A 27,584-nucleotide genomic window follows, 5' to 3' on the forward strand; every position below is an offset into this window, starting at 1 on the left:
GAGATACTGTGTAGAGTTTTCAGGAGTCTGATAACATCTTTTCCAACTAGCAAATTTTATTAAATGGCGTAAGTTTTCACGAGCTGCTATCAAGCTCTTCCTAATTTCTGCCACCAACTAACATGTCTCTTCTCCTATAATGTGCACAATTTTATTACTGTACTCCCAAAAATATTGTTTGGGGATGGGAAAGATGTAGAAAACAGCACAATGATTAAGGGGCTTTCACTGCATTAACTTTGGGGTGTATAGCTTAAGGGGAAAAGGTGAAGGGGGACATTGATAGTGGTGTATTGTATTATATTATATTGTGATGTAGATACAGATTTTTTCCCCCTCTTTCAGAGTAGTAAACCAAGTAAGCCCGTCTTAGAATATATTTGATAATAATAACTGACAACTAATGATTAATTATGACAATAAAAATTACTAAATATAGGTTTTCAGAAATAGTCAACATTAAATGCCATCTTCTGGAATGGAGTCCTCTCCCCTTCTATTTGTGTGTTTTGTTTTTGTTTTTGTTTTTGTTTTAAAATGGCTTTTCTCGTGAAATTACTTCTCTTTCATAGGTGAAACTTTGGTTATGGTTAGTCTTCCATTTCTCAGCCCCACCATGTTTTTCCTGCCCCTCACATCCTTTCAGAGATAATTTTGGGGCAACCACTTTGGATTTATAGCACTCAAGAGTTGTCTGCCTGGAAATATTCTTGTTTAATTCTGAAACAGGTGAAGGGAAAGCACATTCTGCACAGGGACACTAGTGTCTGACTGCTTTGGGATTCCAGGGCTGAGCCCTGAACGTTGCCATTCAACCCTGGTCTCCAGAAGCGAGGAACTAGGAAATGCCTTGTGTTGGGAGGCCTCCCAGCTGCGATTATACAGTACTTGATTGGTCTACTAAGGCAGAGTTTCCCAACCTTGGCAATGTTAAGACAACTGGACTTCAACTCCCAGAATTCCCCAGCCAGCCATGCTGGCTGGGGAATTCTGGGAGATGAAGTCCAGCCGTCTAAACATTGCCAAGGTTGGAAAACCCTGTACTAAGGTATTTAGGGAAGCACCGGAATCCTCTGTGCACGCTCTGTGTTTGCGGTGGATTATAGCCATTCGACAACAGGTGCGAAGCGGTTCAGACGTCCTCTTGCCCTAAGGTTGCTCGCCCCACAAGAGGAGAACCTGGCGGTGCAGAGGGGAGGCCCCACCGCGCGGCCGCCTTTTCAGCAGCGAAGCTGACGCGGCTCCTTTAAGAGCCGCAGGTCTATGGAAATCAGCCTCGCAGAGCTGCTGCCGCAGCGGAGCCGAACCGGGCTTGCTTGGCAGGCGGCGAGACCTTAGCTGGCTGCGGCGGGAGAGCAGGCAACGGCGGCGGCGGACTTGCTCGAGCTTATCGGGTGGACCGGGCGAGTGGGGGGGGGGGCCGTCGGCCCGGACCTCCTCTTTGGCATGAAGCGCAGTTGCTGATCGCTGGACGGACAAAACGAAGAGCGGGCTGCGGGCGGTGGGAGATGGGCGGCGGCGGCGGCGGCGCCCCCGGCCGGGCTGTGCTGCTACTGCTGGCGCTGGGGATCCCCCGCTCCCGCGCCGACGGCCCCGAACCGCCCCCTCTCTGCGCCCCCTTCAGGGACCCTCGGCTGCCCGAGCGGCCGCTGTCACCACCGAACCGGCCGCCTGCTTGCGCCGAGCCGCCGCCGCTGTGGCTTTGCCGGGTTTCGCGTCCGGCCCGCGGCCTCTGGGCGCACCTGCTGGGACCGCGGTGCGATGGTGCTTCGGCGGCGGCGGCCGAGGATGGAGAGCTGTTGCTGTTAAGCCACCTTCTGTTGGCCCCGGTTCCGGGCGGCCGATTCCGCAGAGGGCGAAGCCGGACTCTGTGCTTGAAATCAGGCGCCCACATTCCTTTGCCGCCCGCTAGCTCGCGGGGCGGCTGCCAGCTAAGGTGCACGGTGCAAGGCGGCGGCGGCGGCGCTAGAGACCAGCATGGGCCGTTCCATCCCCCGGGAGAACTGATCCTGCCCCCACGAGCCCTGTGTCTCCGGCCGGGACGCCCATTACGGTTGGGGCTCTGGTGCCAAGTCTGCGATGAGAAGACCGAGATCTTTGTCCACTGGCTGCTGGCTGTGGGCTCTTCGCAGCAGGAGGTGCGGAAGCTGTGGCCCTTGGAGGGGTGTGGCTGCCAAGGTGAGGGGGGCAGCAGAAGGAAGCGGGATGTGAACACCAGCCCCCAGTTCCAGATGCCCACCTACCAAGTATCAGTGCCGGAGAACAGACCGACAGGCACACCTGTGATCTTGCTGAGGGCCATGGACCCTGATGAGGGGGACGCGGGCCGCTTGGACTACTCCATGGATGCGCTTTTTGACAGCCGCTCAAACAGCTTCTTTGCCATTGATCCCCAGACAGGAGCCGTCACCACAGCTGAAGAACTGGATCGAGAAACCAAAAGCACCCATGTGTTCCGGGTGACAGCGACAGATCATGGCACACCGCGTCGCACGGCTCTGGCCACGCTCACAATCACGGTCAGTGACACCAACGATCATGATCCTGTGTTTGAGCAGCAGGAGTATAAGGAGAGCATGCGGGAGAACCTTGAGGTTGGCTACGAAGTGTTGACGGTGAGAGCTACCGATGGCGATGCCAGCCCCAATGCCAACATCCTGTACCGCATCTTGAATGGTAATGGGGTCAACAGGATCTTTGAAATTGACCCCAAGTCTGGAGTCATCCGCACAAATGGCCTTGTGGACAGAGAAGCTGTGGAATCCTATCAGCTGATCGTGGAGGCCAATGACCAGGGCCGAGACCCAGGACCGCGCAGCAGCACGGCTACAATTCATATTACAGTGGAGGATGACAATGACAACTCACCGCAGTTCAGTGAGAAACGTTATGTTGTACAGGTACCGGAGAATGTGGCCTCAAACACCCACATATTGCAGGTAAATGCCACAGACAGGGACAAAGGCAGTAATGCTATGGTGCATTACAGCATAATGAGTGGCAACACGCGGGGACAATTTTACATAGATGCCCAAATAGGTAATATTGATGTAGTCAGTCAGCTTGATTATGAGATGAATAAGGAATACACTCTTCGTATTAGGGCCCAAGATGGAGGAAGGCCTCCTCTTTCCAATATCAGTGGGCTGGTGACCATCCAGGTACTGGATGTGAATGACAATGCCCCTATTTTTGTTAGCACCCCTTTCCAGTCCACGGTGTTGGAAAATGTACCTGTGGGCTATTCTGTTATTCACATCCAAGCCATTGATGCAGATTCTGGGGAGAATGCCCGACTAGAATATGCTCTGGTTGATGTGAGTCCCGATTTCCCTTTTATTATCAATAACAACACAGGCTGGATTGTAGTGGCTTCTGGTTTGGATCGTGAAGCTGTGGACTTCTACAAATTTGGGGTTGAGGCCAGAGATCACGGTAGCCCTCCAATGACTTCTTCAGCAAGTGTTAGTATTACCGTTCTGGATGTCAATGATAACAATCCTGAATTCACACAAAGGGAATATACCATGCGTCTCAATGAAGATGCGGCTGTGGGCACCAGTGTTCTTATTGTCTCGGCCATTGATCGGGATGTCAACAGTGTCATCACCTACCAGATCACGAATGGGAATACTCGCAATCGCTTCTCCATCACCAGCCAGAGTGGTGGTGGTCTCATCACTCTCGCCCTACCCTTGGATTATAAATTAGAGCGGCAGTACCTTCTTACAATCACAGCTTCTGATGGCACTCGGTTTGACACTGCTCAAGTCTTTGTTAATGTAACTGATGCCAACACACATCGGCCAGTGTTCCAGAGTTCCCATTACACTGTTAATATCAATGAGGACAGTCCGGTGGGTACCACTGTAGTGATTATCAGTGCTACAGATGAAGACACAGGGGAGAATGCTCGTATCACTTACTTCATGGAAGACAGTATTCCTCAGTTCAGAATTGATATAGATACTGGTGCTGTGACAACTCAGATGGAATTGGATTATGAAGACCAAGTATCCTATACCTTGGCAATTACAGCTCGTGACAATGGCATCCCACAGAAATCAGATACCACCTATCTAGAGATACTAGTTAATGATGTAAATGACAATGCACCTCAGTTTTTAAGGGATAATTACCAAGGATCTGTCTATGAGGATGTACCTGGTTTCACAAGTGTCCTGCAGGTTTCTGCTACAGATAGAGACTCTGGAATGAATGGGAGAGTGTTCTATACCTTTCAGGGTGGAGATGATGGTGATGGGGACTTCATAATTGAAACCACTTCTGGTATTGTTAGGACGTTGCGTAGACTGGACAGGGAAAATGTTCCACTCTATGAGCTTAGAGCATATGCAGTGGATAAAGGAGTACCAGCCATGAGGACGCCAATTGATGTCCATGTCACTGTTCTTGATGTCAATGACAACCCCCCTGTCTTTGAGCATGATGAGTTTGACATCTTTGTGGAAGAAAATAGTCCAATAGGTTTAGTGGTGTCCCGAATCACTGCCAGTGATCCAGATGAGGGTACCAATGCTCAAATTATGTACCAGATAGTGGAAGGTAATATTCCGGAGGTGTTTCAACTTGATATTTTCTCAGGAGAGCTGACAGCACTGATGGATTTGGATTATGAGACCAAGTCTGAATATGTCATAGTAGTCCAAGCTACTTCAGCTCCACTGGTAAGCCGGGCTACTGTGCATGTTCGTTTACTGGATAAGAATGATAACGTCCCAGTCTTGAAGAACTTTGAGATCATATTCAATAACTACATCACCAACAAGTCCAGCAGTTTCCCCACTGGAGTCATTGGCAGGATCCCAGCCTATGATCCTGATGTTTCTGATAGTCTTACTTACAGTTTTGAGCAAGGCAATGAATTGAAACTTGTTCTCTTGAACCACAGTACTGGAGAACTACGTCTGAGCAGGGCCCTGGATAACAATAGACCTTTGGAGGCAACCATGAGAATTTCTGTATCAGGTAAGGTGTGTTTATGTATGATATGGTGTGGGAGATATTAATCTGAATTTGTACCAGCTTATAGACTGGGATCACATATGCTAGGTTATAATAAAATCTGGTTTACAACTTTATAAGTCATGGTTATATCCATTCTGGTATGTTAGCCGTAGTTATAGTTTATAGCTTATGTGATGTGTGAATCCAGCCAATTGTGGATTGGCTAAACAAAATACAGGTGGTTGGTTTTTTTTAAAAAAAATTGTGGTTTAGCAATGTGAACATAATTGTAGGGACCAGAAGGAAGTTATGAAGCTATTTTATCCAATTTCTACTCCTTGTTCAAGTTTTCCTCATTACCCAATTGAGAAGCTATGGCTAAGATTATTATCACAATTAAGAAAGGAATTAAAATCACACGTGAAAAACACATCACTGAGGCTGACCCCTAATCTTTGATTACGTTTATAAGTGTTGTGCAAATGGGTGGATGACACCTTTTAGAAATTCAGCCGCTAGTCTCTCATTTTTGTTTCTTTTGATAGAGACATTGTAGAATTGGTAGAGATTGCAGAATGTGCAAACAATCTTGTTGCATTACCCCAGTTGACTGCCATAGATTTCATTCTAAAATAGCTCCTTCTCTCTAGGTTGCCAATTTTCCAGAAAAACATCTCTTCCTCCTCCTCCTCCTCCTCCTCCTCCTCCTCCTCCTCCTCCTCCTCCTCCTCCTCCTCCTCTCTTTTCTGTTGAAATCAATCAACCACTCAAAATTAATCTCGAATAAGATTGACTTGTCTCATATATGACTAGACTGTGAATGATGATGATGTGAAGACATCAAAATGGCTTTTTAGTGGCCAGGACAGATTGCGTGAGGTGCCAGGAGAGTGAATTTTGTGAATACTTCTAAGGAGGAATTGACATTCTTCTGTCAGTGCTAGAAATCAGGGGGAGAAAAGAATTTGGTGTAGTTCTCATGCAGTTACTTGGTTATCATATAAAGCAGTTTGGATATATTTGTATTGGCCACTACGGTTCCCATGAAAAACATGATGGTGTAAATTTATAACATTGAAAGTTTATTAGTCTTTATCCTGCCTCGAGACTATTTTTACTTGAGCAGGCAAATAAGCTGCTCTTCTGCTAAATTTGTGCCACAGGTTGGCACACTGTGGAAGAAATGTGTCAGGGGAGCTGAAGATACAACCTCTTTAATTAGCCACATGCTCTTCTTTTCCTACATTGCCTCTTTATTAGGGTGCCTAATGCCTAGCAATTAACTTAAATTAAATGTCACTATCCCAATTCAGAGCTTTCCAAGGGCTGCAGGGCTGCAAGCATCAACAGAGAGATACTTATAAGTAACGTATAGCTAATAGTAAAGGAAGCTGCTGATGGTGTCAAGGGCATGTGAAAGGGCCGCTATAAAATCTTAAGGCTCTAAATGTTCAAATGATAAAATTCTTCAGTGACAGGAATATTTATACTTTTGATTACGCACAACAAAAATGTCACTTGCCAAAAGCTTGCCAAAACCAGAAAGGTCATGCTCAGAACCAGTTTGGCCAACCAAGTCATCTTACTTAGGGCTACCAGATCTGGGCTGCAAAAATCCAGATAACCATCTTGACTACTGCAACGCTCTTTACATGGGGCTGCCCTTGAGAATCACTCGGAAGCTTCAGCTGGTACAGAGTGCAGCTGCACGGACGATTTTGGGGGCTCCCCGATACTCCCATATTACACCTCTGCTTCGTGAGCTGCACTGGCTTCCAGTTGCCTTCCGGGTGAAATTCAAGGTGCTAGTGATGACATACAAAGCCCTACATGGCATGGGTCCGGAATACCTACGGGAGCACCTACTGCCAGCGTCAACACCCCTCCGTCCTGTGCGCTCCCACAGAGAGGGCCTCCTCAGGGTGCCACCGGTCAGAGAATGCCGGCTGGTGACCCCCAGGGGGAGAGCATTCTCGGTGGGTGCGCCAATCCTCTGGAACCGCTTACCAGCCGAAATCCGGATGGCCCCCGACCTTCGCACCTTTCGGCGAGATTTAAAAACCTATCTATTCCAGCAAGCCGGCCTGGCCTGATAGATTTGGGGTTTTATTTGTAGATCTGGGGTTTTATTTGTTTTATTGTTGGTTTATTGTATACTTACTTTGCTCTGTACACCGCCCTGAGTCCTCCGGGAGAAGGGCGGTATATAAAACGAATAAATAAATAAATAAATAAATAAATTAGAGGTCAGGAATTTTTTAGAGCTTTCTAGATATCTTTGATGCCAAAGCCCTGGAGTTCCTAATCCTATTAAATATAACATTGTCTATAAAATAATTTAGCTAAAATAGGCTTTCCTAGTGTTATGTCCTCTCTATATATAGTTGGATCTAGTGGGAGTAAATATGGCTGGATTAATTCTTTAAGAACAGTTTTGGCTAGGGTTTAGATGATTAGAGTATATGGCATTTAAGGCTTTTGATTATTTTCTGTGTGCTATTTGATAAGACTTTATTTTGCTAAGGCTTTTTGCTCATAAACCTACCTACAACTGTCATCATTGGCAAGCTCTTTCCTGCATTAGTGAGCCCTCTGTGTTTCAGGTGGATCCTGGCAATTGGAGTTTCTTCCCATTTAATTGTCTACATTGTCCCTGATTTAGTATTCTGCTCAGGAACTGAAGGAAATGGCTAGTTTCTTGCAAGTGCCTGAACTGTAAAATCAGATCTGGAAGTAGACAGAGCATATACTAGAATAGCCCTTGTCTAAGATGGTACCAATTGTGCCCATTCCAAATGACTGGAATACGAGCGAAGAATACTAGTATTGATGGTGCAAGTGCAAGGAGATGGCACATTTGGTTAGACTGGATAAAGCCTACAAGGGTGTACCTTGCTCATTCCACCTCCACTGCTGAAAAAATTAACCTTACTCTCACAATTCACGTAACGTCTCCCGCTTGGTGCAAGACGTAATTAATCTTTCCCTAGAACAAACTTGGTGGCTTACATTATTAGTCTTATCTAGACTAGAGGAAAAGGCTCTGTCTCCATTTCTTCAGAAGAGAATAAGTTACAACTATAAAATGTTTAACTCTCTACTTCTATAGCATCTCCAGATGGCCATTTCTTCTGTGCAAAGTCAGATGAGTTATTGTGTGATGTTTTAACTGTATATGATCCATACTGAGTTAGTTCTGGTTAGGAGTGTGAATTTGGCAATGTTCATTTTCTCTATGGTCTTAGAGAGTGTCTAGCCCAGGGGTAAGCAACCTCGGCTCTTTTATGACTCATGGAGCATGGCTGGCTCAAGAATTCTGGGAGTTGAAGTCCATGAGTCATAAAAGAGCCGAGGTTGCCTACCCCTGGTCTAGCCTGACCAGCATTCAAAATTATTTTCCTTCAACAGTAACTTTTACTAGTTATTACTTGTCTATTTCTTTCTTGGATCGTTGCAGTCACACCTGTTCTACCAGGTTTCTGGTAGGAATTATGGAGCCACATTTATGGTCCAGATCTTGCATGTGATGTTGCTGGTATCTGCCTTCAGGGGGAAATAACGAGGGATAGTTGGAACTCCGCTTGAATTGAATCTTACCAAATGCCAATGGCAAATTTGACAGACTCTGCTATTGTAGCATATGTGGCATATGTGGGGGTTGATTGCAGATGTGTCAAGAATTGTATTCTCAGTTGACCTGTTCTACCTTACCATATGAAGGATATTATTGAGCCATTGTATACTTTTTAATAAAAAAACTTTATTACTTGATTATTGTTAATACCAACATCTTCCTAAATTGGAGAATGTGCTTTCCTGCAGCTTCTATATATTGACATTTGCGCTCCTTTTGTTTGATAAAAGAAATTACATGCTTTCAATTTAATTTATCTGTCTATCAAATTTTTCCTACATAACTAAATTTTCTGCAAGCTTCATAATTAAAGTGTTATTAATCTTGCATCTTATTTTCTTGCTTCTAGTCTGTAACATATTTTGCAGTATGTATCTCCTTCTTTAGCTCCAACATTACAGCACATTTTTCTATATAAAATCCCAAACAGTATTAATTATTTAAAAAAACAAATCCTATTTCAAGCGAGCATAGTACTACTGGACCGTCTCCAGATACAGACCAGAATTTGTCAACCTGATATCCTTGAGATCTGTTAGATTATCAACCCCATTTTGGGACCATTGATGTTGATATAATATTGTTGTGAAGCTATTGAGACTGAAATATTAACTGTGACTCTTAAAAGAGTGTTTGCACCAAGTAAGCACAACCAATGCTAGAATATGCATATGATTTCAGCCTATAACTTCCTAAAGAGAAAGGTATATTTTTTTCTTCCTGCCTGTTTATAAGAATAACAGTCAGGCTTTCTAGATTATCCCAAATTTTGCAGAAGAACAATGGAGACAGATTCAAATATATGTTGGGGGGGGGAATGAAATTCTTTGTCCCAGGAGTATCATTGCATATCCACCCCTCAACCCTCATTAATATCACTCTTCATAGCATGGATGATGATAGGCCTGATTGCTGGAAACAAATTTGGAGATGCGTAAGAGCAGCTGTCCCTGGGTTTCAGCAATTAAACTCTCAGCATGGTGGCTAAAGACCGCACCTGCTTGGGCGGCCGATAGGCAAATAGGGACTGGGGAATACCACACAGTGGCTAGATTAGAGGACTGATAATATCCATGGCTCCTGGCTGCCTTCGGAGCCTTGCTGAATGATATTGTTGCCTCTGACGGAAGCCCCTGGCATTATTGGAAATAGATGCAGCTGGCACTCTGGGGCTGGTCACTTGCAGCAAAGAATGGATTTTTAAAAAAATTCTTCTGCCATAAAAATAAACCAAGAAAATCCAGCCATATTGCCAGATAACAGATTGGTAATTCCTAAAGAATCGCCCAAAAAAACAGGTATTACTCCACAGTTCTTTTTTAAAATAGTGATTTAACTGAACATTATGACATAAAAGTTAGCTTTCGCAAATCCTGCATGAACAATCCTTTTTTTTCCCCTCAAAAGGAATATGGAGGTCAATATTAATGACTTTTGCTAAAAAAACAACGACCAAGTTATTGCACTGAATTAGGAAACTATAGTGCAAAATGGCTCACCTTTATAACAGGGACACTTCAAAATAATTATTTTAAAACCTTACTGCTCATATTAATGTAACACTGAGAATACATGAGGATCTTTTGTCTATTTGAACAGTTTTATCATGTAGTTTATAATTGTGTTTGTTTGGACCATAATTTAGCTTGTTGTAGTGAACCATGGATTCACACAGTCACTGTTCACTCTGTTCAAGTGCAGGAAAATTGCTACGGTATTTCCAAAAATTCTTGTAGGCTCAGACAATACATACTAGCCAGTCAATGAGATGGAACTCACTGCTTTCTCAATTGGCTGAAAGCAGATCTAATCTTAGCAATGAACTACTTGGAGCACAGAAATCAAAAGTATAAGTCTGCGTGCACATATACAGATACACAGTCAACACAACAAGGACACAAATAAGCCATGTCAGATTAAAATGTATAGGGATAGAGATTGATTATTGCCTTGATATGGTAAAAACCTGCTGAAAAAGAATGCTTTCACAAGTCATTGGAAATAAATAAAGAATAGATTATGGTTACATTATATGCTCATATTTGTGTAAATCAGGTGTAATCAGGTGTGCTCTGATTGGGTGGGGGGTTAGCCGTGTTCTGATTGGGTGGGAGTGTGTTTTGAATGTGGGCTGTGTTCTGATTGGATGTGTTTTGAGTGGATGGGCTGGTCTCAGCTGCCAGCCTTAGACCTGAACTGGTGAGTTGTGCTAACCCCCCACCCAATCAGAGCACACCTCCACCCGCAGAACACACCCCCTCTGGCAGTTTAAAAAAGAGGAACAAACAGCCACTACCACACACTTCTCCCAGAAGAACGAAGCTGAAGCCACCAGCCTGAGGATGACGGATGAGATTTCGTCGAAACGTTGCTCTTATACCTTCAATTCTACGTGGGAAAAAACCCGAATGACCAAAGATCTACATACAAACACCCGCGAAAACCTCAGAATATATATATATATATTCTGAGGTTTTCGCGGGTGTTTGTATGTAGATCTTTGGTCATTCGGGTTTTTCCCCACGTAGAATGATATATATATATGTATGTATGTATGTATGTATGTATGTATGTATATGTATATGTATATGTATATGTATATGTATATGTATATGTGTATGTATGTATGTATATGTATATGTATATGTATGTATGTGTCAGAATCCATTTATATCACATTTCATAATTGTATAGGTAGAACAACGTGCTATTTCTGGGGATTCTGCCATCTCTCCGAGGGGGGGGGGAGAGGATGGTTACTAAAGTGATTTTCAAACAACAGGGGATGTTTTACTGGGGAAGGGAGGGGGGACAGACAGGTCTGGATTGTATCTTCATTTACAACTGAAAAGGAAAGCAATAACCATAAAACCAAGGAGAGTTCCCTTTCCCATGGAAGGACCTGACACCTAGCAACTGACGACAGCCTGACCAAATGGATGAGGGGAGGGGCTGGAATGGGAATGGTTTATATAGGATTGAAATGTAACTTTTCTCAGATTCCATCTTGTATTCCCACAATCGATTCCATCCTAGTAAACATTTTCCTTTTGGACTAAACTTGCATCCAAGAGTTCTTATTTCCTAAGATGTGGATTGAGGTGGGTCCTGACAGTATGTTTCTTTTAACAAAGTTACTTTTCTAGTTGTTCAATGCTGATAGGTGTTGCATTTTGAGGAGGTGAAGATGATTTTCTCTGAAAAGCATTTATTTTCTTTGTAAAAACCCTACTTAGCAGTAGATCCACTCACTGTAATCAAGTTTGCCAAAGTCATAACACCATGTCAAAGATTCTAAAATAATATAAGCCAGTTGCCTATAGACAGGCTTTTTACGGATAACCTATGAGCAGATTGCCTATAGATGTCGATTTTGAATAAGTATAATAAAATATGGAACTCACTTATACAAAATACTGTAGGTTAAAAAGAATATATAAGTGTATTAGGAATAAACATATGTAATTTAATAATTAAAATTATAACTTCTGTTAAATAATATACTTTGTTTCTTTTTCCCTTTTTCTGCTCTATTTTTTCATGTTTTAAAAGTATTTTTATGTGTTTCAGAAGGTATGTATGTATTTGCATTATACTTTTGTTCCTTTTTTTGTATTATTTAAATATAATAGCAATAAAATAATTAAAAAGGATTCTCTAGTGCAGGCATGTCAAAGTTGCGACGTCACATGACGTCGTGCGCCGTATCATGAATTTTTCCCCATTGCCAGCAATGGGGAGGGCGCGGTTTCATCGTGATACATCTGGGCCATGGGCCGACAGTTTGACATGCCTGCTCTAGTGGAAGAAAGGCTATGTAGACACTTTTCATGAATTATTATTGATATAACTAGGGAAAGAAAAACATGTTTCAAATTGCTAGAATTTATCCAGCCTGAATATGATTGTAGACCATTCAGTAGAGGTTTCTTTTGGGTGTCAATAATAGAGTTTTTCCTCCCACATTTTGCTGCTTATTAATCCTGGACAGATTTTTTTTCCTCATGTCATTATTTTTGCCAGTCCCTATAATCTTGCCCAATGATGTTCTACTTTCTTAGGTTGAATTGGTTTATGGTTGAGTCTGTTCAGATATTTTGAACCATGAAATAGGATTTTTTTTATAAATTAAAGGGTGTCAGGATTGAGATTAGCATGTGAAAATATTAGAGCAGGCTTGGCAACTACTAGGATCCTCCAATCCAAGGCAACCTACTGTAGCAGCTGGGATTTGGCCTCTACTAGATAATTTACTTAAACCATCTGTTCCACCTTTGTAACTATAATACCACCACTAAATTGGAGGAATGACAATGGAGGAATGGCTAATAAATTATCCTATCAAGGATCTCCTGGCTGTGATGCCATTTTAGTACTGGGAGTGAACTGGTTTATGATGTGGAAGATTGTAGGATGCAAAGCAAAGAAATTATCCAGTTCCTATTTCATAGTAGTGAGAGAGCAGAGAAGAAAAATTAAAAGGAGCAGATCTCTGCCATCAATGTGTGCTGAAGAAATATTAACATCAAAAACTGGAGCATGGAAAATGGAGTTCCTTTTATAACCGAACAATATTCTCTGTGCAAGTGTATTGGAATGTCTTGTGAAAATAACTTCACTACAGGTAGTCCTCGATTTTCAACTGTTCATTTAGTGACCATTCAAAGTTACAGTGGCACTGAAAAAAGTGACTTATGACCGTTTTTCACACCTACGACTGTTGCAGCATCCCCAGGGTCATGTGATCAAAATTTGACTGCTTGGCAGCTGGCTCATCTTTATGATGGTTGGACTGTCCCAGGGTCATGTGATCACCTTCTGCGACCTTCTGACAAGCAAAGTCAATGGGGAAGGCAGATTCACTTAACAACCATGTTACTAACTTGACAACTGCCTTGGTTCACTTAACAACTATGGAAAGAGAAGTCATAAAATGGCCCAAGCTCACTTAACAGTTGTCTCGTTTAGCAACAGAAATGTTAGGCTCCATTGCGGCCGTTAAGTCAAGGACTACATGTGTGTTTTTTTAATCATACATTCAGTGTTCAGAATGTTTCTAAGTTGCACCAGCTGTAAGTCAGCTTGTGCCCTAAACTGATCTGTAATTTCCTTGAATATGAGTATGGCACTGAAATGTGACAAGACTGGGAAAAAATCAACATTAGTCAATATCTAAGCAATATTTTGCATCTCTGAAGCTGAGAGTTTTAAGTCAAAGTTCAAGAATATGCGCAAGAAGTTGTGTAGTGTAGTGTTTTGTATTGTGCTTACCAGATTGTATTGTATTTACCATTCCAACCTAATTCATATGCAGAAGAACATTTCAGTTATCACGTAACCGTGGAGCTGTTTACTTGGCTAATGTTAAATGAGGAACATAAATGAGCTTTTTTCAACAGTCTTGTTCCCATTGAAAACTGTGTCCCACAGCAAATGTCCCCTCCCCCTTTCTTCTGATTGGGTGATTGCTTGATTATGTACCATCAGGTTGCTTTTGATTCCTAGTGACTACATAGATAGATATTTTTCCCCATATCCCTAACCTGTTATTTTAGGCCTCCCAATGGTGGAGTCATTGCCACTGCATGTGTCCATCCAACTTGCTGCTCACCATTCTCTTTTTCTTTTTCCTTTCATCTTCCCCAGCATTAGAGCCTGTATCAGAGAGCTGGGTGTTCACATAATGTATCCAAAGTAGGATAATTTGAACCTGGTCATTTTTGTCTTGAGTCAGAACCCTTGAGTTGATCTATTTGAGGATCCATTGGTTGATATTCTTGGCTGCCCAATAATCTTGGCAGTCTTCTCCAACACTAACATTCAAATGACAGTTTTTCCCTTAAGGCTTTCTGTTGCTAGGCTTTGAGGGGTGGCTGTGATGTGTTAATGCTATTTGTTTCTAAATTATGTGCCCACGCCATGACACAAGAATTAAAATTCAGTTCAAGTGACTTTTTACACACAATCCCATTTTATACTTCCTTTGGAATAAATAGACTTTTGGCTTTTCTTTTCCCCACCTTGAGAGTTGGAGATGTCTGTTGCATTGGTCTCTAGCCTCACAGGTTCAGTCCTTCAGATGGGAACTGCTTTTCCTTTCCTCTGCAACTTTATGCTTTATGCAAATCCAGTGATTTCAGAGTGAATTAGTGTGCTTTAGTCTGAGGCCGGGATAGCTCATGTAGCTATCCCAGCTGAAGTTTCATGGAGTTCAGAAAACTAGGCTTTCATCTGTCTCATCTTGGTTGGAGGGCTATTACCACTAAACAGAACTGGTTCTATAAGTTTGAGGCTTGCTTTCTGTTGTAAATGTATAATTGAGTAAATAAAACATCCTAGACTTCATACAACATGGTAATTGGGAGAAAGTGCACCCATCAACATTGTCTTTCCTACAAACTAAAAGAATAGAATAGAACTGGAAGGGACTTTGGAGATCTTCTAGGCCAGCCCCCTGCTCAAGCAGGAGAACCTATATCGTCACAGACAGGTAAAATGTGTGGTCTCTTCTTAAAAATCTCCAGAGATGGAGCACCTACAATTTCTGGGGGTAAGCTGTTCCACTAGTTAATTGTCTTCACTGTCAGGAAGTTTCTCCTTAATTCCAGGTTGCTTCTCTCTTTGTTCAGTTTCCAACCATTGTTTCTCGTCCTTCCCTCTGGTGCTTTGGTGAACAACCTGGCCCACTCTGCCTTGTGGCAGCCCCTCAGATACTGGAACACTGCTAGCATCTTTCTCCTATTTCTTCTTTTCTTTAGACTAGCCAAACCCAAGTCCCGGCCGTTCTTCGTATGTTTTAGTCTCCAGGCCTTTGATCATCTTAATTGCTATTCTCTGATTTTTTCCCCAAATTCTCAACATCTTTTTTGTGATATGGTGACCAAAATTGGCTGCAGTATTCCAGATGTGGTCTTATTAGGGTTTTATAAAGTGGTAATAATACTTCGCATGAGAATCCAAACTTTTATATGCCATGTATTTCAACAATATTTTACCAACAATATTTAATATTTAACTTAGCCTGTTTGGCTTCCAGTCCTACCTGACCTGACTTGGTATTATAACTATTATTTTACTTCAGAAGGATAACTTAAATAATTTGTTTTCTTGCATATGAGTGCTGCTGTTGCTATTTATGTTTGTCCCGTCCCAAATCAAGCATTTATGGACCAACCTTAATTGATTCTGCTGGCTCCTTTTAAACTGAATTCCTAGTTCCTGGTTGCCTGGATGAAATCCTGTAACCCTTTCTCTTGCTGAACTTCATGTTTTACTTTTCTAGTGAATTTTTTTGTCACCCCTATTCCCATACTGTAGTGTCTTTAGACAGTTACAAGACTGTACCTGCAACTTGACTTATCAGTACGATGCTAGTGGTATTCAATTTTCTAGTATATGGCACTGTAGGAGATCAGCACTCCAAAGGTGCACAATAAGAAAAATGAAGACTTTACTTCAAAATTTAGTTATCCCCCAGCTGTAGAGCAAATCTGCTAAATTCTTTACGTAGACCTATTATCTCTGAATAATATCAACCTTCATAATTTAAGGAGAAGGAAAAGGGATTATTTAGGCGACATAATGCTTTTCATCAGTAAAGTCAATTACAATTTAGGCAATTAGATCCTAACTGCAAAATAGAATTTGATTGAAAGATCTAGGTTTACCACGAAGTTACTAAAACTCTGGGATTAAAGATGATGTATGATGCCTGCAGCATATTTATACAAAGGTGATAAGAGAACAGGCAGAGAGCCAGTTTAGTGGTTAAGGCACCAGGCTAGAAGCCAGAAGACTGTGAACTGTAGTCCTGGTAAAGCTGGTTGGGTGCCTTTGGGTCAGTTGTTCTCTCTCATCCCATGTATTCAGGCTCAGGTGACGTGTTAGTTGGTCAATTTTTGTAACAATCAAATGGATCAAAACTTGGTTGATCAAAAAAAACCCCGAACCCTGCACTTGCAGGAAAAACGCTAGGAAGAAAATAGAGAATAGTATTTACAAACATTAGTGTGCCTTAATTTTGCTGTATTCTGGTAGCCCATTATCATGTCTGACCATTGTGATCACTTTCCAGGATCCCCCTCTGTCCAGTGGTGGGATTCGGCTGGTTTACACCAGTTTGGCAGAACCGGTAGCTAATTTTCTGTTGCCCAGGCCCAGAATGGACTTCCTGAAGTGGCATCCACACAGAGAACTGGTTGTTCACATATTTGAATCCCACCACTGCGTCTGTCCATAAATTTTCTGCAGGTTTTCAGTGGAAATTCAACTGGCAAAAAGAGGTTTTGGAAGCCCAAGAGGCAGCCAAGAGGAACTTGGTTCGTTTTGAGGTGTCAGATGTTTTGTAGGTACTGGTTGGGAGCTCCCTTTCCCTCCAAATCAAAGCTTTAATCTGGACCTGGGTCTAAAAGCATGAGAGAGAGAGCATTACTTTTCCTTCACTGCCTGATAAGGAAATCTGTGCTCCAGCCGTTGCCATAGCAGCTATTGCCCTTCACCAAACAATGAATAACGGTTAGAAAACCACATGCAGATTTTTCTGTTGGAGGCTTGGCTTCAGGCATGCAGATGATTGTGTCCCTTTATAATTCTGTGCCTATGCCACCGAAACTCACGCTGCAGCTGTTCAGTTCCTCAGCCTTGAATTTCCCACATATCCTCACTTCTACACGATGTCTCATGTGTTAATCATCTATCACCTGCCACTCAAAATCCTTTTTTTTAGTAATTTATTCACCTGGCACAAACAAATAAGCCAAGAGTATACTGTGCATAAAAGTGCCCACCTGGAGAGAAGAGATTATCAGCCCCTCCTGCCTGGAATATCTGAGGCATGCAATCTTCAGATTGAAGAGCCCTTTAGCTGTTTGAATAGCACCCCTGAGGAAAGTGTTTGCTGATCTTAATGGAGAACAAGGAAAGGATTCATAGAGCCTAAAGGCATTCTCTCTCTCTCTCTCTCTCTCTCTCTCTCTCTCTCTCTCTCTCTCTCTCTCTCTCTCTCTCTCTCTCTCTCTCTCTCTCTCTCTCTCTCTCTCATGAAAACAACAGCATATTGTATGAAGACTAAGTATTGACAGCTGTTAGAGTTGAATCAGAAGCAGAATGAGAACCAAAGACTCAGAGCTGAAAAATGCCCAGAAATACTATGCAGCCCGGAAGAGGTTTGCATTCACGATTGATCCCAATCCAAATAAGCTTTTCATAGCCCTTTCTATTCAGAAGAACCCAGTCACTAGCTTGTCTAGATTCTAAGAATACTTCATTGCCTAAAGAGAGGTTCATAGTATCACTTCCGTTCGCTTTTCTACGCTAAAATAACCCAATGCTCCTGGTTTAATTAAAGGGATGGGGTTATGTGTTCTAGAGGCATATTTACATACTGCATGCAAAAGTTTGGCTGACATCTGCAAATCTTCTTGATGTACACTGTTATTGAAAAATAATGGTTAGTCTAGAAGTCTGAAAACGTGATCTAAAAACTTATTTATTCGAACAAGCCGGCCTGGTCTGATGGGTTTGGGGTTTTAATTATTGATTTTAACTAATTTATTGTATTGGGCACAATTGTTTAATTTGTTTTTACTTTTTGTATCTTGTACTTTTGGTATTTATTGCCCTGTACACCGCCCTGAGTCCTTCGGGAGAAGGGCGGTATATAAATCAAATAAATATAAATATATAAATATATTTCAAAAGTACCCTATTTATCTGATGAGCTTCGTTGCCCATACTTGTGCTTTTAAAGTACAGGTAGTCCTCAACTTACAACAGTTCATTTAGTGACTGTTCAAAGTTACAAGGGCACTGGAAAAAGTGACTTATGAATATTTTTCACACTTATGACCATTGCAGTATCCCCATGGTCATGTGATCAAAATCCAGACGCTTGGCAATTGGCTCATATGATGGTCACAGCGTCCTTAAGGTGATCGTGTGATCACCTTTTGTGACCTTCTGACAAGCAAAGTCAACGGGGAAGCCAGGTTCACTTAACAACCATGTTACTAACCTAATGACTGCAGTGATTCACTTAACAACTGTGGCAGGAAAGGTCATAAAATGGAGCAAAATTCACTTCACAAATGTCTCGCTTAGCAACAGAAGCTTTGGGCTCAATTATGGTTATAAGTCAAGGGCTACCTATATCTTTTTTTCAGCCTGACATTTTCTAAATGTGCACAACATCAGAGGCACTACCTGATTGGTTTTATTCTATTGGTAACTTATTAGGTGTATGTGGCTATTAATTTTATTATGTGATTCAAAGAATTTATTGGGAATTTAATCTGTGGATTATGCCATTTTAGATGGCTACTCAGTGGGTTAGCTTGTCGACCAGAAGGTCAGCAGTTTGGCAGGTCGAATCCCGAGTGCCGCATAACAGAGTGAGCGCCTGTTACTCGTCCCAGCTTCTGCCAACCTAGCAGTTCGAAAGCACGTAAAAATGCAAGTAGTAAAATAGGGATCACTACGGTGGGAAGGTAACAGCATTCCGTGCGCCTTTGGCGTCTAGTCATGCCAGCCACATGACCACGGAGAGGTTCTCGGACAAGCGCTGGCTATTCGGCTTTGAAACGGAGATGGAAACAACTAGCACGCATGTGTGGGGGAACCTTTACCTTTTATAGAGTGCATTAGTTTTAGAAGCTCTGCAGATACTGATGCTCAGCAATGTTGAAGGACTATTTAATTACCTACAGCACCATAGTTTGTGAGTTCAGTGCTCAGTAGAGGGTTTGAACCCCATGAAAGTATGGATCAATGGAAGTATGTGCTTCATAAGTTCCAAATAGAACGAAACCTGTAATTTACTGCCTCCTGGTCAATACTAGTAAAAATACCACACAGGATATATTCTGTATAAAAAAATAAAATTCTCCTCTCTAAGAGGGGATGTGAAAGTCATGCAAAAAAATAAATAACCATATGCCATAATCAGTTTTTTTAATCCCACCATTTTATATATAACTCCAGGCAGTGAACATACCTAATATTCCTGCCTCCTATTTTCTCCACAACAACCCTATGAGGTGGGTTGGTTTGAGTGAGAGTACACGACTATGCAACCACCACCACCAACAACAACAATTGGCCCAAAGTCACCGAGCTGGTTTCCATGCTTAATGGAGACCTAGCTCAGGGATGTCAAACTGCTGGCCCATGGGCCGGATGGGTCATGTGGAAGCCATGCCCATCCCATTGCTGGCAATGGCAAAACCGTCCCAATATGTTGCGCGTATGTCTGGCCTAGATAATCTCCTTATTTGTGGTCAACAGTTTAATCACTACACCAAATTGGCTTTTAATATCTATACTTGTGTGTCTCAGTGCTTAAAAGGGAAGACAGGCAATGTATACTGTTGTGTAGTGGGTTCTGGAGAGCAGGAAGGACGCCAGGCCGATGAGTACAGCATAACAGCTCTTTATTAGGTGGAAGTGACCGTACTGGGGAATAGGGGTTACCTGCACTCTTTATATACCTGGCCAGTACTTGGCCAGGTACACAGCCAACCAATCGGATTGAACCTCTGTTTCCCGCTGAAACTGCTTCCCGCCAAAATAGTTACAGTTCAACGCCTCCTGGTGGTGACTCTTATACAAATGCTTTAGGTGTTCCTTAAAGCCTAATACATAACATATACCATTCTAAAAATAGAGTATATGTGTGGACTTTAATTCACATAATGTTGAGTAGGGAATTCTTTGAGTTGGAGGAAGCACTGCAAATTCACTAATTAAATCAGACACACTGCTGGTTATTGTTTTAACATATTGTTTTGCTATGCTGTAATGACTACTTTTATTTTATTTTCCTATATTCCATGGGAAGTTTTGATCTGTAGTTCATATATAGAAATTTATTTTTAGTATTATAAAATAGTCTTCTAAACTAAAGCTATATTCACAGGCCAGGTATAATAATTTGAGATGAAATAGTTAGACATGGAGAATAATTCTCATTCATTTTCCATTCTTATGTAGAGTAGAATTTGGCTAGGTTGCTGACCCACATTTGCCCATTGTTTGGATACTTGCTGAGAACTAGCATTTGATGAATGACCTTCACACATCCTTTTTGCTGCTTGTCATAGAGAAAGGAGCACAGCCATTGCAGCTTGAGTGCTGAGCCCAAATCACAAAAGGCACAAAACAGAAGACAGTAAAGGATAACATTAGCAGATGTCTTACTATTTAGGGAATCTTGCAATCAACTGATAAGGTTATAGGATGCCATAGGAACGTTTCTGCGATATTTCTACGGGTGCAGTTGGAGTAACAAACATCAGTGACTTGATAGATTGAAATCATTTGAAGAATCCCTATGAACATGGGGGCTCAGAGTAAATGTGTGTAGTTTCTGTTTGAGTCATAATGCTAAAAGAGTCTAAAAGACAGAATGATTCACCTATCCATGTGAGAAACCTGGTTCTACAGCATCCTCAGTTGGCAATTATCCAATCTGTTTTTTATAAAGTACTATATCAAATATTTTTAATTAAACATTTAATTTAATTAAAAATGTTTTTTTTAAAAAACAGGAAAGCCCTCTAACTTTTGAATGGTTCTTCAGCATGGCAGCCACCAGGGTAGATAATAATTGGTTTTTTTAATTTTTTTTTAAAAAATGGATTTTTTTAATTTAATTTGGATTTTTTTATTTTTATCAAATGTATTTTAATAAAATGCTTTTGGAGTAAAAATCTATCTAAATATAGTTTTCTATTTAAAATACATTAATAATTTAGTATATTCAGCATAAAATGGAGCTTAGTTATGTAGCATATTCTGCACTATTTACATTTTTGGTAAACTCATTCGATGAATCCAAGATCTACAAGCTGAGATAACATGCACTGCATTGATGCATTCACACAATTTCACAGTAACCATGAGATAAATCATAAAACAGAGTTCAGGAATATTCCTTTATCCCATTGTTTTGCAAATCTATGGACACTACAAACTGTATGATTATTTGAAGAGAAATGCATCTGTACCAGGCTCTAAGTGTTTTAATTAAATAAAAGAATTTGAGTAGTTCTCCAACTATGTGCGATTAGCCTATTAACCTAAAATCGGTTCTGATATCACTGTTTTACTAACCTGACAGCTTATTATTCTAAATAGGAAACCTTCATTTTGTTTGCAAATTATAATATTAAAGGTTCTAACTACCAGCAAGAACAAGTCCTTACATTTAAAGAGCAGCTGTCATTTCAGATCCATCATGGCAGCGCCTGTTAGTGGGCATCCACTCACCTGCTGCCCGCCACATCCCTCACTTTGTTGTGTCACTGCCGCATCACCAGCCATCCCATTAAAGTGAGTGGGACTGTCAGTGAGTCAACAGCGGGTCAGAGGAGGAGCCGATGCGGGACACAGATGACAGTTGCTCTTTAAAAATTATGATTTAAATCGAGTTGATTTACGGTAAATCAAGCCTGTTTACTAGTGATTTAAATCGTGATTTAAATTGACTTGATTTAAATGAAATCCGCCTGGCAGCCACTAGCTCCTATGCAAAAGCTATCTAGAAAAAAAAAGGCTTAAATAAATTTTTCTGGATTTTATCCCCTTCCTTCACATCGACCACAGTGATGACTTGGTAGTCTCTTTGTCTACAATGAATTGAGGTGCAGGAGACAAATTGGTAAGCACCACTTGTGCCAGTGCTGGTTGCAAAGCACTACATTTGATTCATAGCAGGAATATGATGAGTTTCCTTCAAGGAGGGCAGGGGTAAAAAGAGATGGCATCGTGCATTCTTACTCCTGAAAAATTTCCAGTGGTTTGTGTGGAGCAAATTAGTTGTGTGGATCATCTGCATGATATACTGTTTTGAGGGTTTTCCTCTTCTGTTAAACCTTGTCCGATCCTTGGAGAGTTCCTGGACAAATCCCTGCAGTTTTCCTGGCAAGGTTTTTCAGAAGTGGTTTCCAATTGCCTCCTTCCTAAGTCTGAAAGAAAATCCGGCCCACGAAGTGGTTTCATGTGGCCCGTGAAGCCATCCTGGAAACAGTGAGGGAACGGCCCCCATTGCCTTGGCCCTGGCCCAGAGACCCTTCTTCTGCCAGAGACCCTCAGATCTGTCCCACTCCTGCCCAGGCCCCCATAGGCACCCTTAATGCGAACGATGTATAGCTGGCCACGCCCACCCAGTAGGCCATACGCACTCTAGCCACACCCACCCAGTAGGCTACGCCCACCCTGGCCATAACCCACCCGGCCCCCTGAGGGCAACCGCAATGCTGATGCGGCCCTCCATGAAATTGAGTTTGACACCCCTGCCTTAACCACTACACCAAACCTGTTTCATTCTGAGTGGGATTTTTCTACTTGAGATAGCTAAAACATTTGATACAGTACTTTATTCTTCAGGTAGCTGAGGACCTGCAGTTTATCTAACCTGCTTGATAGCAGAATTCAGCTACATTAACCTGCATTTTTTTCAGCACAAAGAGAAGTTGGTCTAGCTCAGGGGTCAGCAACCTGAAACAGTGAAAGAGCCACTTGGAACTGGTTCCCTCACAAAAGGAAAAACTGGGAGCCGCAAAAAATGTGTGCACATGCGCGCATGTACGCGCATGTGCAGAACAGGGTTTGAAGAGTGGAGCCAAGGTGAGATATGCACCTACCCTGCATATTTGAATTGATTGAATTTTTTTAGTCCCACTTTTTTTTTTTTGGACTGCACATGGCAGAGGACTGGGGGCCGCAGGAGACGGCTGAAAGAGCCGCATGCGGCTCCGGAGCCGCGGGTTGCAGACCTGTGGTCTAGCTATACAAAGGTGTTTCTTTTTGTTTGTTTCTTCCTTGTTCTTCTAAAGGCAATATAGTTCATGCAGAGATATAGCAATTCATGGTCATTATGCAACAGGAAGGTCTGGGCAAATAGGAGATTAAGGCCTTTTCCCTTTCCCTTTTTCCTTCTTTTTTATGAATATTTTATTAATTTTCTAGTTTTACAATCAAATACTTAATAGGCAATGTGTTGTCTGGGTCCATTAGTAATTCAGTGGTATATATTAACTTCTTCAATCTAGATCTGATATTACACCGTCAAATGTTTCTTCTGTTCTTCTGGTAGTACCTATTTTCCCACACTAGGCAAATACAATTCTTATTGTTATTAATGAATATACAATTGAATATCAACATCTTTGTTACATTTTCCTCATAATATCAATAATGTCAGTTTTAGATAACTTTTCTAACCAAAATGTATCTTAATTGCATTTGCACTTAATATCCGTATGTCCTGTTTTCGCTTTTTTTTTTAAAAAAAAAATAATTTCCCATCAGTGTTCAAAATGTCTCTGTTGTTTATAATTTCAAAGTAAGTTATATTTGGGTAACCAAAAGCTTCCCTTATTCAAACTTCTGAGCTTTTTCCTGTTTCCTTTGTATACCAAAATCTAATATTCTAGTTACAAATCTTATCTTTCTAGTTATGATAGAACTTCTGTTTCTAGCAATTATCTATTCTCCACCATATTCAAACATCTAGTTAATAATATAATACCCCATCTAATGAATCCTCTCCCCTTCTTGACAGATCTGGCACTCTAGGTAGCACTAGCAATCCCACTATTTCCTCATCTAGATAGGCTGGCTTGTGTCTGCAGAGGGATTTGTTCAGCCATGGTTTGGTATCTGAGATTTAGACCAGGTTCTTGAACCCTTGGAGGGGCATGTTGGGCTAATTCCAGCAAGCACAGTCATGGATCTCCTGAACTGTTGAACATGCTACCGGTCTCTTTGAGATCCCCATATTACGTCTTTAATGGGGCAAAGGGTGCAGGTGGGACATCATTCACTATTTTATCTCAGGATGAAGTATGTGATTGACCAGTCTCCACATGGTTCTCCAAAGATTTGCTATTTGAGAACGAGAGAGCCTTAAGAGTGCTATTTTTTTCTTAAACATTCAGGCCCATATAGACCTCCCATGTCAGTTGACAAATGACCTCCAGTTCTCCTGCTGTTTCTGAGCTGAGCACCTTGTCTTTGTCAGAAACATGGGATGTGTTGGAATACAACATTGCCATGATGTCTTTTTTTCTTTCTTTCTTTCTGTGGCTCTGGGAAAAAGTACAGCTTTGCTAGATGCTTTGTTAGTAGTGGTTGCCATGGAGATGGGGAGACGATAGTAAAGCAGCAATCTTTCCCTGAAAGGAGGAGTAACATAGTGGGGAAGAATTCAAATTCACCTTTGTTCCCCAGCAGCGGGGTCTCCATCTGCAGAGAGTTCAGCAGAGACCAATTTTGTGGTTTTTTTGTTGTTTTTTTAAAGCAGAGCACTGGACCCACGGGCAGGCAACCAACTAACTTTGGCAGACAAATTAACGATAGCATCATAAGGGCCTTTGAGGAGATAAATGCTCAGGGTGTGCTTCAGGATAAGAAGACTGTGTTCACATATTTCAGGGATTGAGCATCACACTAGATATTATAGTCTTAGGAATGAGCACAATAGGGAGAAATTCTGTCAGGAAGTTATTTGAATACAAAAGCTTCTATGAATTGTGTCACTGCAGACCCAAAGAATCAAGTAGGGTCATGTTAGCTGTTTTCTGCTCAACAATTTTTAAAGTCTGATGCATATGAAACAAGAATTGATATTTGGTAATTGTTACTACAATAAACACTGATTGTGGATCTGTCTTTGATGTTCCCCATGCACAGTCAATAGGGAAGGTGAAAAGCAATTGCCTTATTGAAAAGGCTTCAGCCAGTAATGCTTCTGTGTATAGTTAGCAGTCACTAGCAATAACATTAATTCTTCCTTGTTTTTCCCATGTGACCATCTCTCTCTTGGGTGGCCCATGTGGCCAAGAACATTAAACATTCAACAGAAAGGATGTTAGTTCACTTTCAGGGACATACGAGAAAACTGTAAAGCAAACAGTGAGCCAGGCAATGCATCTTCCATATTTTATATTGGGGAAGATGTTGCAATTTCTTCTACCTTGTAAAACAGAAGTTCATTAAACTATTCAGAAATATTTATCAAATAATTCAGGAAGACTAATTTTAGGCGGCAATTGAACTTAGTTACAATTGGTGGAGGTGTGATCATTATAATTAATTCTCCTTTGCTCAGAATAGTTATTACATTGTTGAAGTGTTTACACACAGCAAAATTAATTTGCTTATTAAAAGGCAGTGTTGGTCATGTGTATACAATTGTAAAACAAGGGGTGTGCTTCCACAAACAAAGGAATCCTTAGATACAGAGCAAGTAGAATTAGCGTATGGAATAGCGAAGGCTTACATTTGTTGATTTTCTATTCCAAATATGCAGGATTTCAATTTCAATAATTTTCAACAAATCCTGAAGGCCGAAGAAACTTGGTGTCTTATGAAACCCGGGATCTTTGAAATGACTTTTACAGTACTGTAGTTATTTAAAGCTTGTTTAAGAGAGCTTGTCTCTACTGGATTCTGTTTCTCTTACTGTGTTCCAAAATATGCCATAAATCAAAACCAGTGAGATAAAGTATATTCATATATAGGAAGAATGCTGCCATTTTTTGCCCAATGCATGTACCATTTCCTCTGATTTTTCTCAGAGTGATCTTTACAATGTGGTACCCCGGCAAAATATTTAAGTCATCCTTTCATCATCTATTGGGAAGTGCAGGTTCCATATTGTATTTCTGTCATTTTCTCTGCTTCCAGTTTGTAGTTTTCTAATGAAAGGACTTTGCCCTCTCACTGAGTTTCAAGCAGACTTTTGTGGTCCAAATAAGTTTTTTAGTAATGTAAAACTTGTTGAGTGCTTTCCCTGTAAAGCATTACCTCTGGCAACCGCTCAGGTATGTTTTATCACACAACTGAATCTGAAGAAGATTCTTGTATTCCAAGACCCTCTTAGTCTTTGGCTGGCTAATCCCAATCTTCCAGAGTTCCAGTATTTCCTTTCCATGCCTTAACCTTCTACCTTCTGTATATCAACACTGACAAAGGGAGAATGTTTTGATTGTTTTCTTTTTGTAATAATTGGAAATGAGGCAAAGAAAGGAAAAATGTTTGGATATGATATAGCTAATTCAGAAGTAATATTGGTCTAGACCAGAGTTTCTCAACCTCAGCAAGTTTAAAATTAAAATTAAAGTTTAACTTGCTGGCCACATCTCCCCCCTGCATTTCCTGCTCCCCCTCTGCTCATCTTTTTAACTTCATATTATTGCACTCCCACTGTTTATTTTTATTGTTTTATTCTTTTACTATTGTTATTTTTACATTTTCTAATCATAGTAGAATATATATTTAATACATGAATGAATGAATGAATGAATGAATGAATGAATGAATGAATGGACTTCAAATCCTAGAATTCTGGGAGTTGAAGTTGCAACATCTTACAGTTGTTGAGCTTGAGAAACACGGGTCTACAAATTTTATCCTATGTTTCAAAGGAATGCCCATGCTAGTGTTCTTTAGCATATGACATTTAAATCTATTTGGGATCATTACGAGAAAGCAGCAATATAGTATAGTAAAGTTGTGAGGTTTCTGCATTTGTTCTACAGTTGAGCAGTTAACTTCTAGTCATCTGTGTCACAAGAGAAAAGAGTGGTTAGGAATGGGCATCTATACAGCAACCATCTGGAATTTAATTATTAGAGTGGAAACTGAATCAGGTTTGAACTATCCAGAAACAAAAATATTAAAGCTAAATATACTGTGTGAAGTATGGTGACACCTTCAGAATTGGGGGCAACTGCTTAATTTGGACATACCTAAACTTTTTAATTTACAGTGTTTGAACAGGTTGGTTGTTGATGTGTCTAAACTTAAATTTCTGTTTTATTAGAAGGCAATGTGATGAGGAAGTTACCTGCCATATCTTTTAGCCCCAGGATACCTCCTACCACATTCCATTTATTTGCCTTCTTTCTGCATAGATGGGAACAGTTCCAAAGAAAGCATTGGGTTGCAAATTACATTGCATTTTTTATTTTCTAAGGGCCCA

The 27,584-nt window shown here is 41.1% G+C and overlaps 1 protein-coding gene across 1 annotated transcript in view; it reads left to right on the plus strand.

The window, feature by feature from the left end:
* Window positions 1–1,508: 1,508 nt before the first annotated feature.
* CELSR2 (cadherin EGF LAG seven-pass G-type receptor 2) overlaps window positions 1,509–27,584 on the plus strand; it is a gene marked incomplete at both ends in the record, with an annotated part of 103,776 nt that continues 77,700 nt past the window's right edge. Inside the window, one exon of the mRNA XM_081322187.1 lies at window positions 1,509–4,989. Coding sequence (XP_081178313.1) covers window positions 1,509–4,989 — 3,481 coding nt within the window. The remainder of the gene's footprint in view (window positions 4,990–27,584) is intronic.

This window comes from Vipera berus (genome assembly GCF_964194415.1).
Source record: "Vipera berus genome assembly, chromosome: 3".
NCBI lineage: Eukaryota > Metazoa > Chordata > Lepidosauria > Squamata > Viperidae > Vipera > Vipera berus.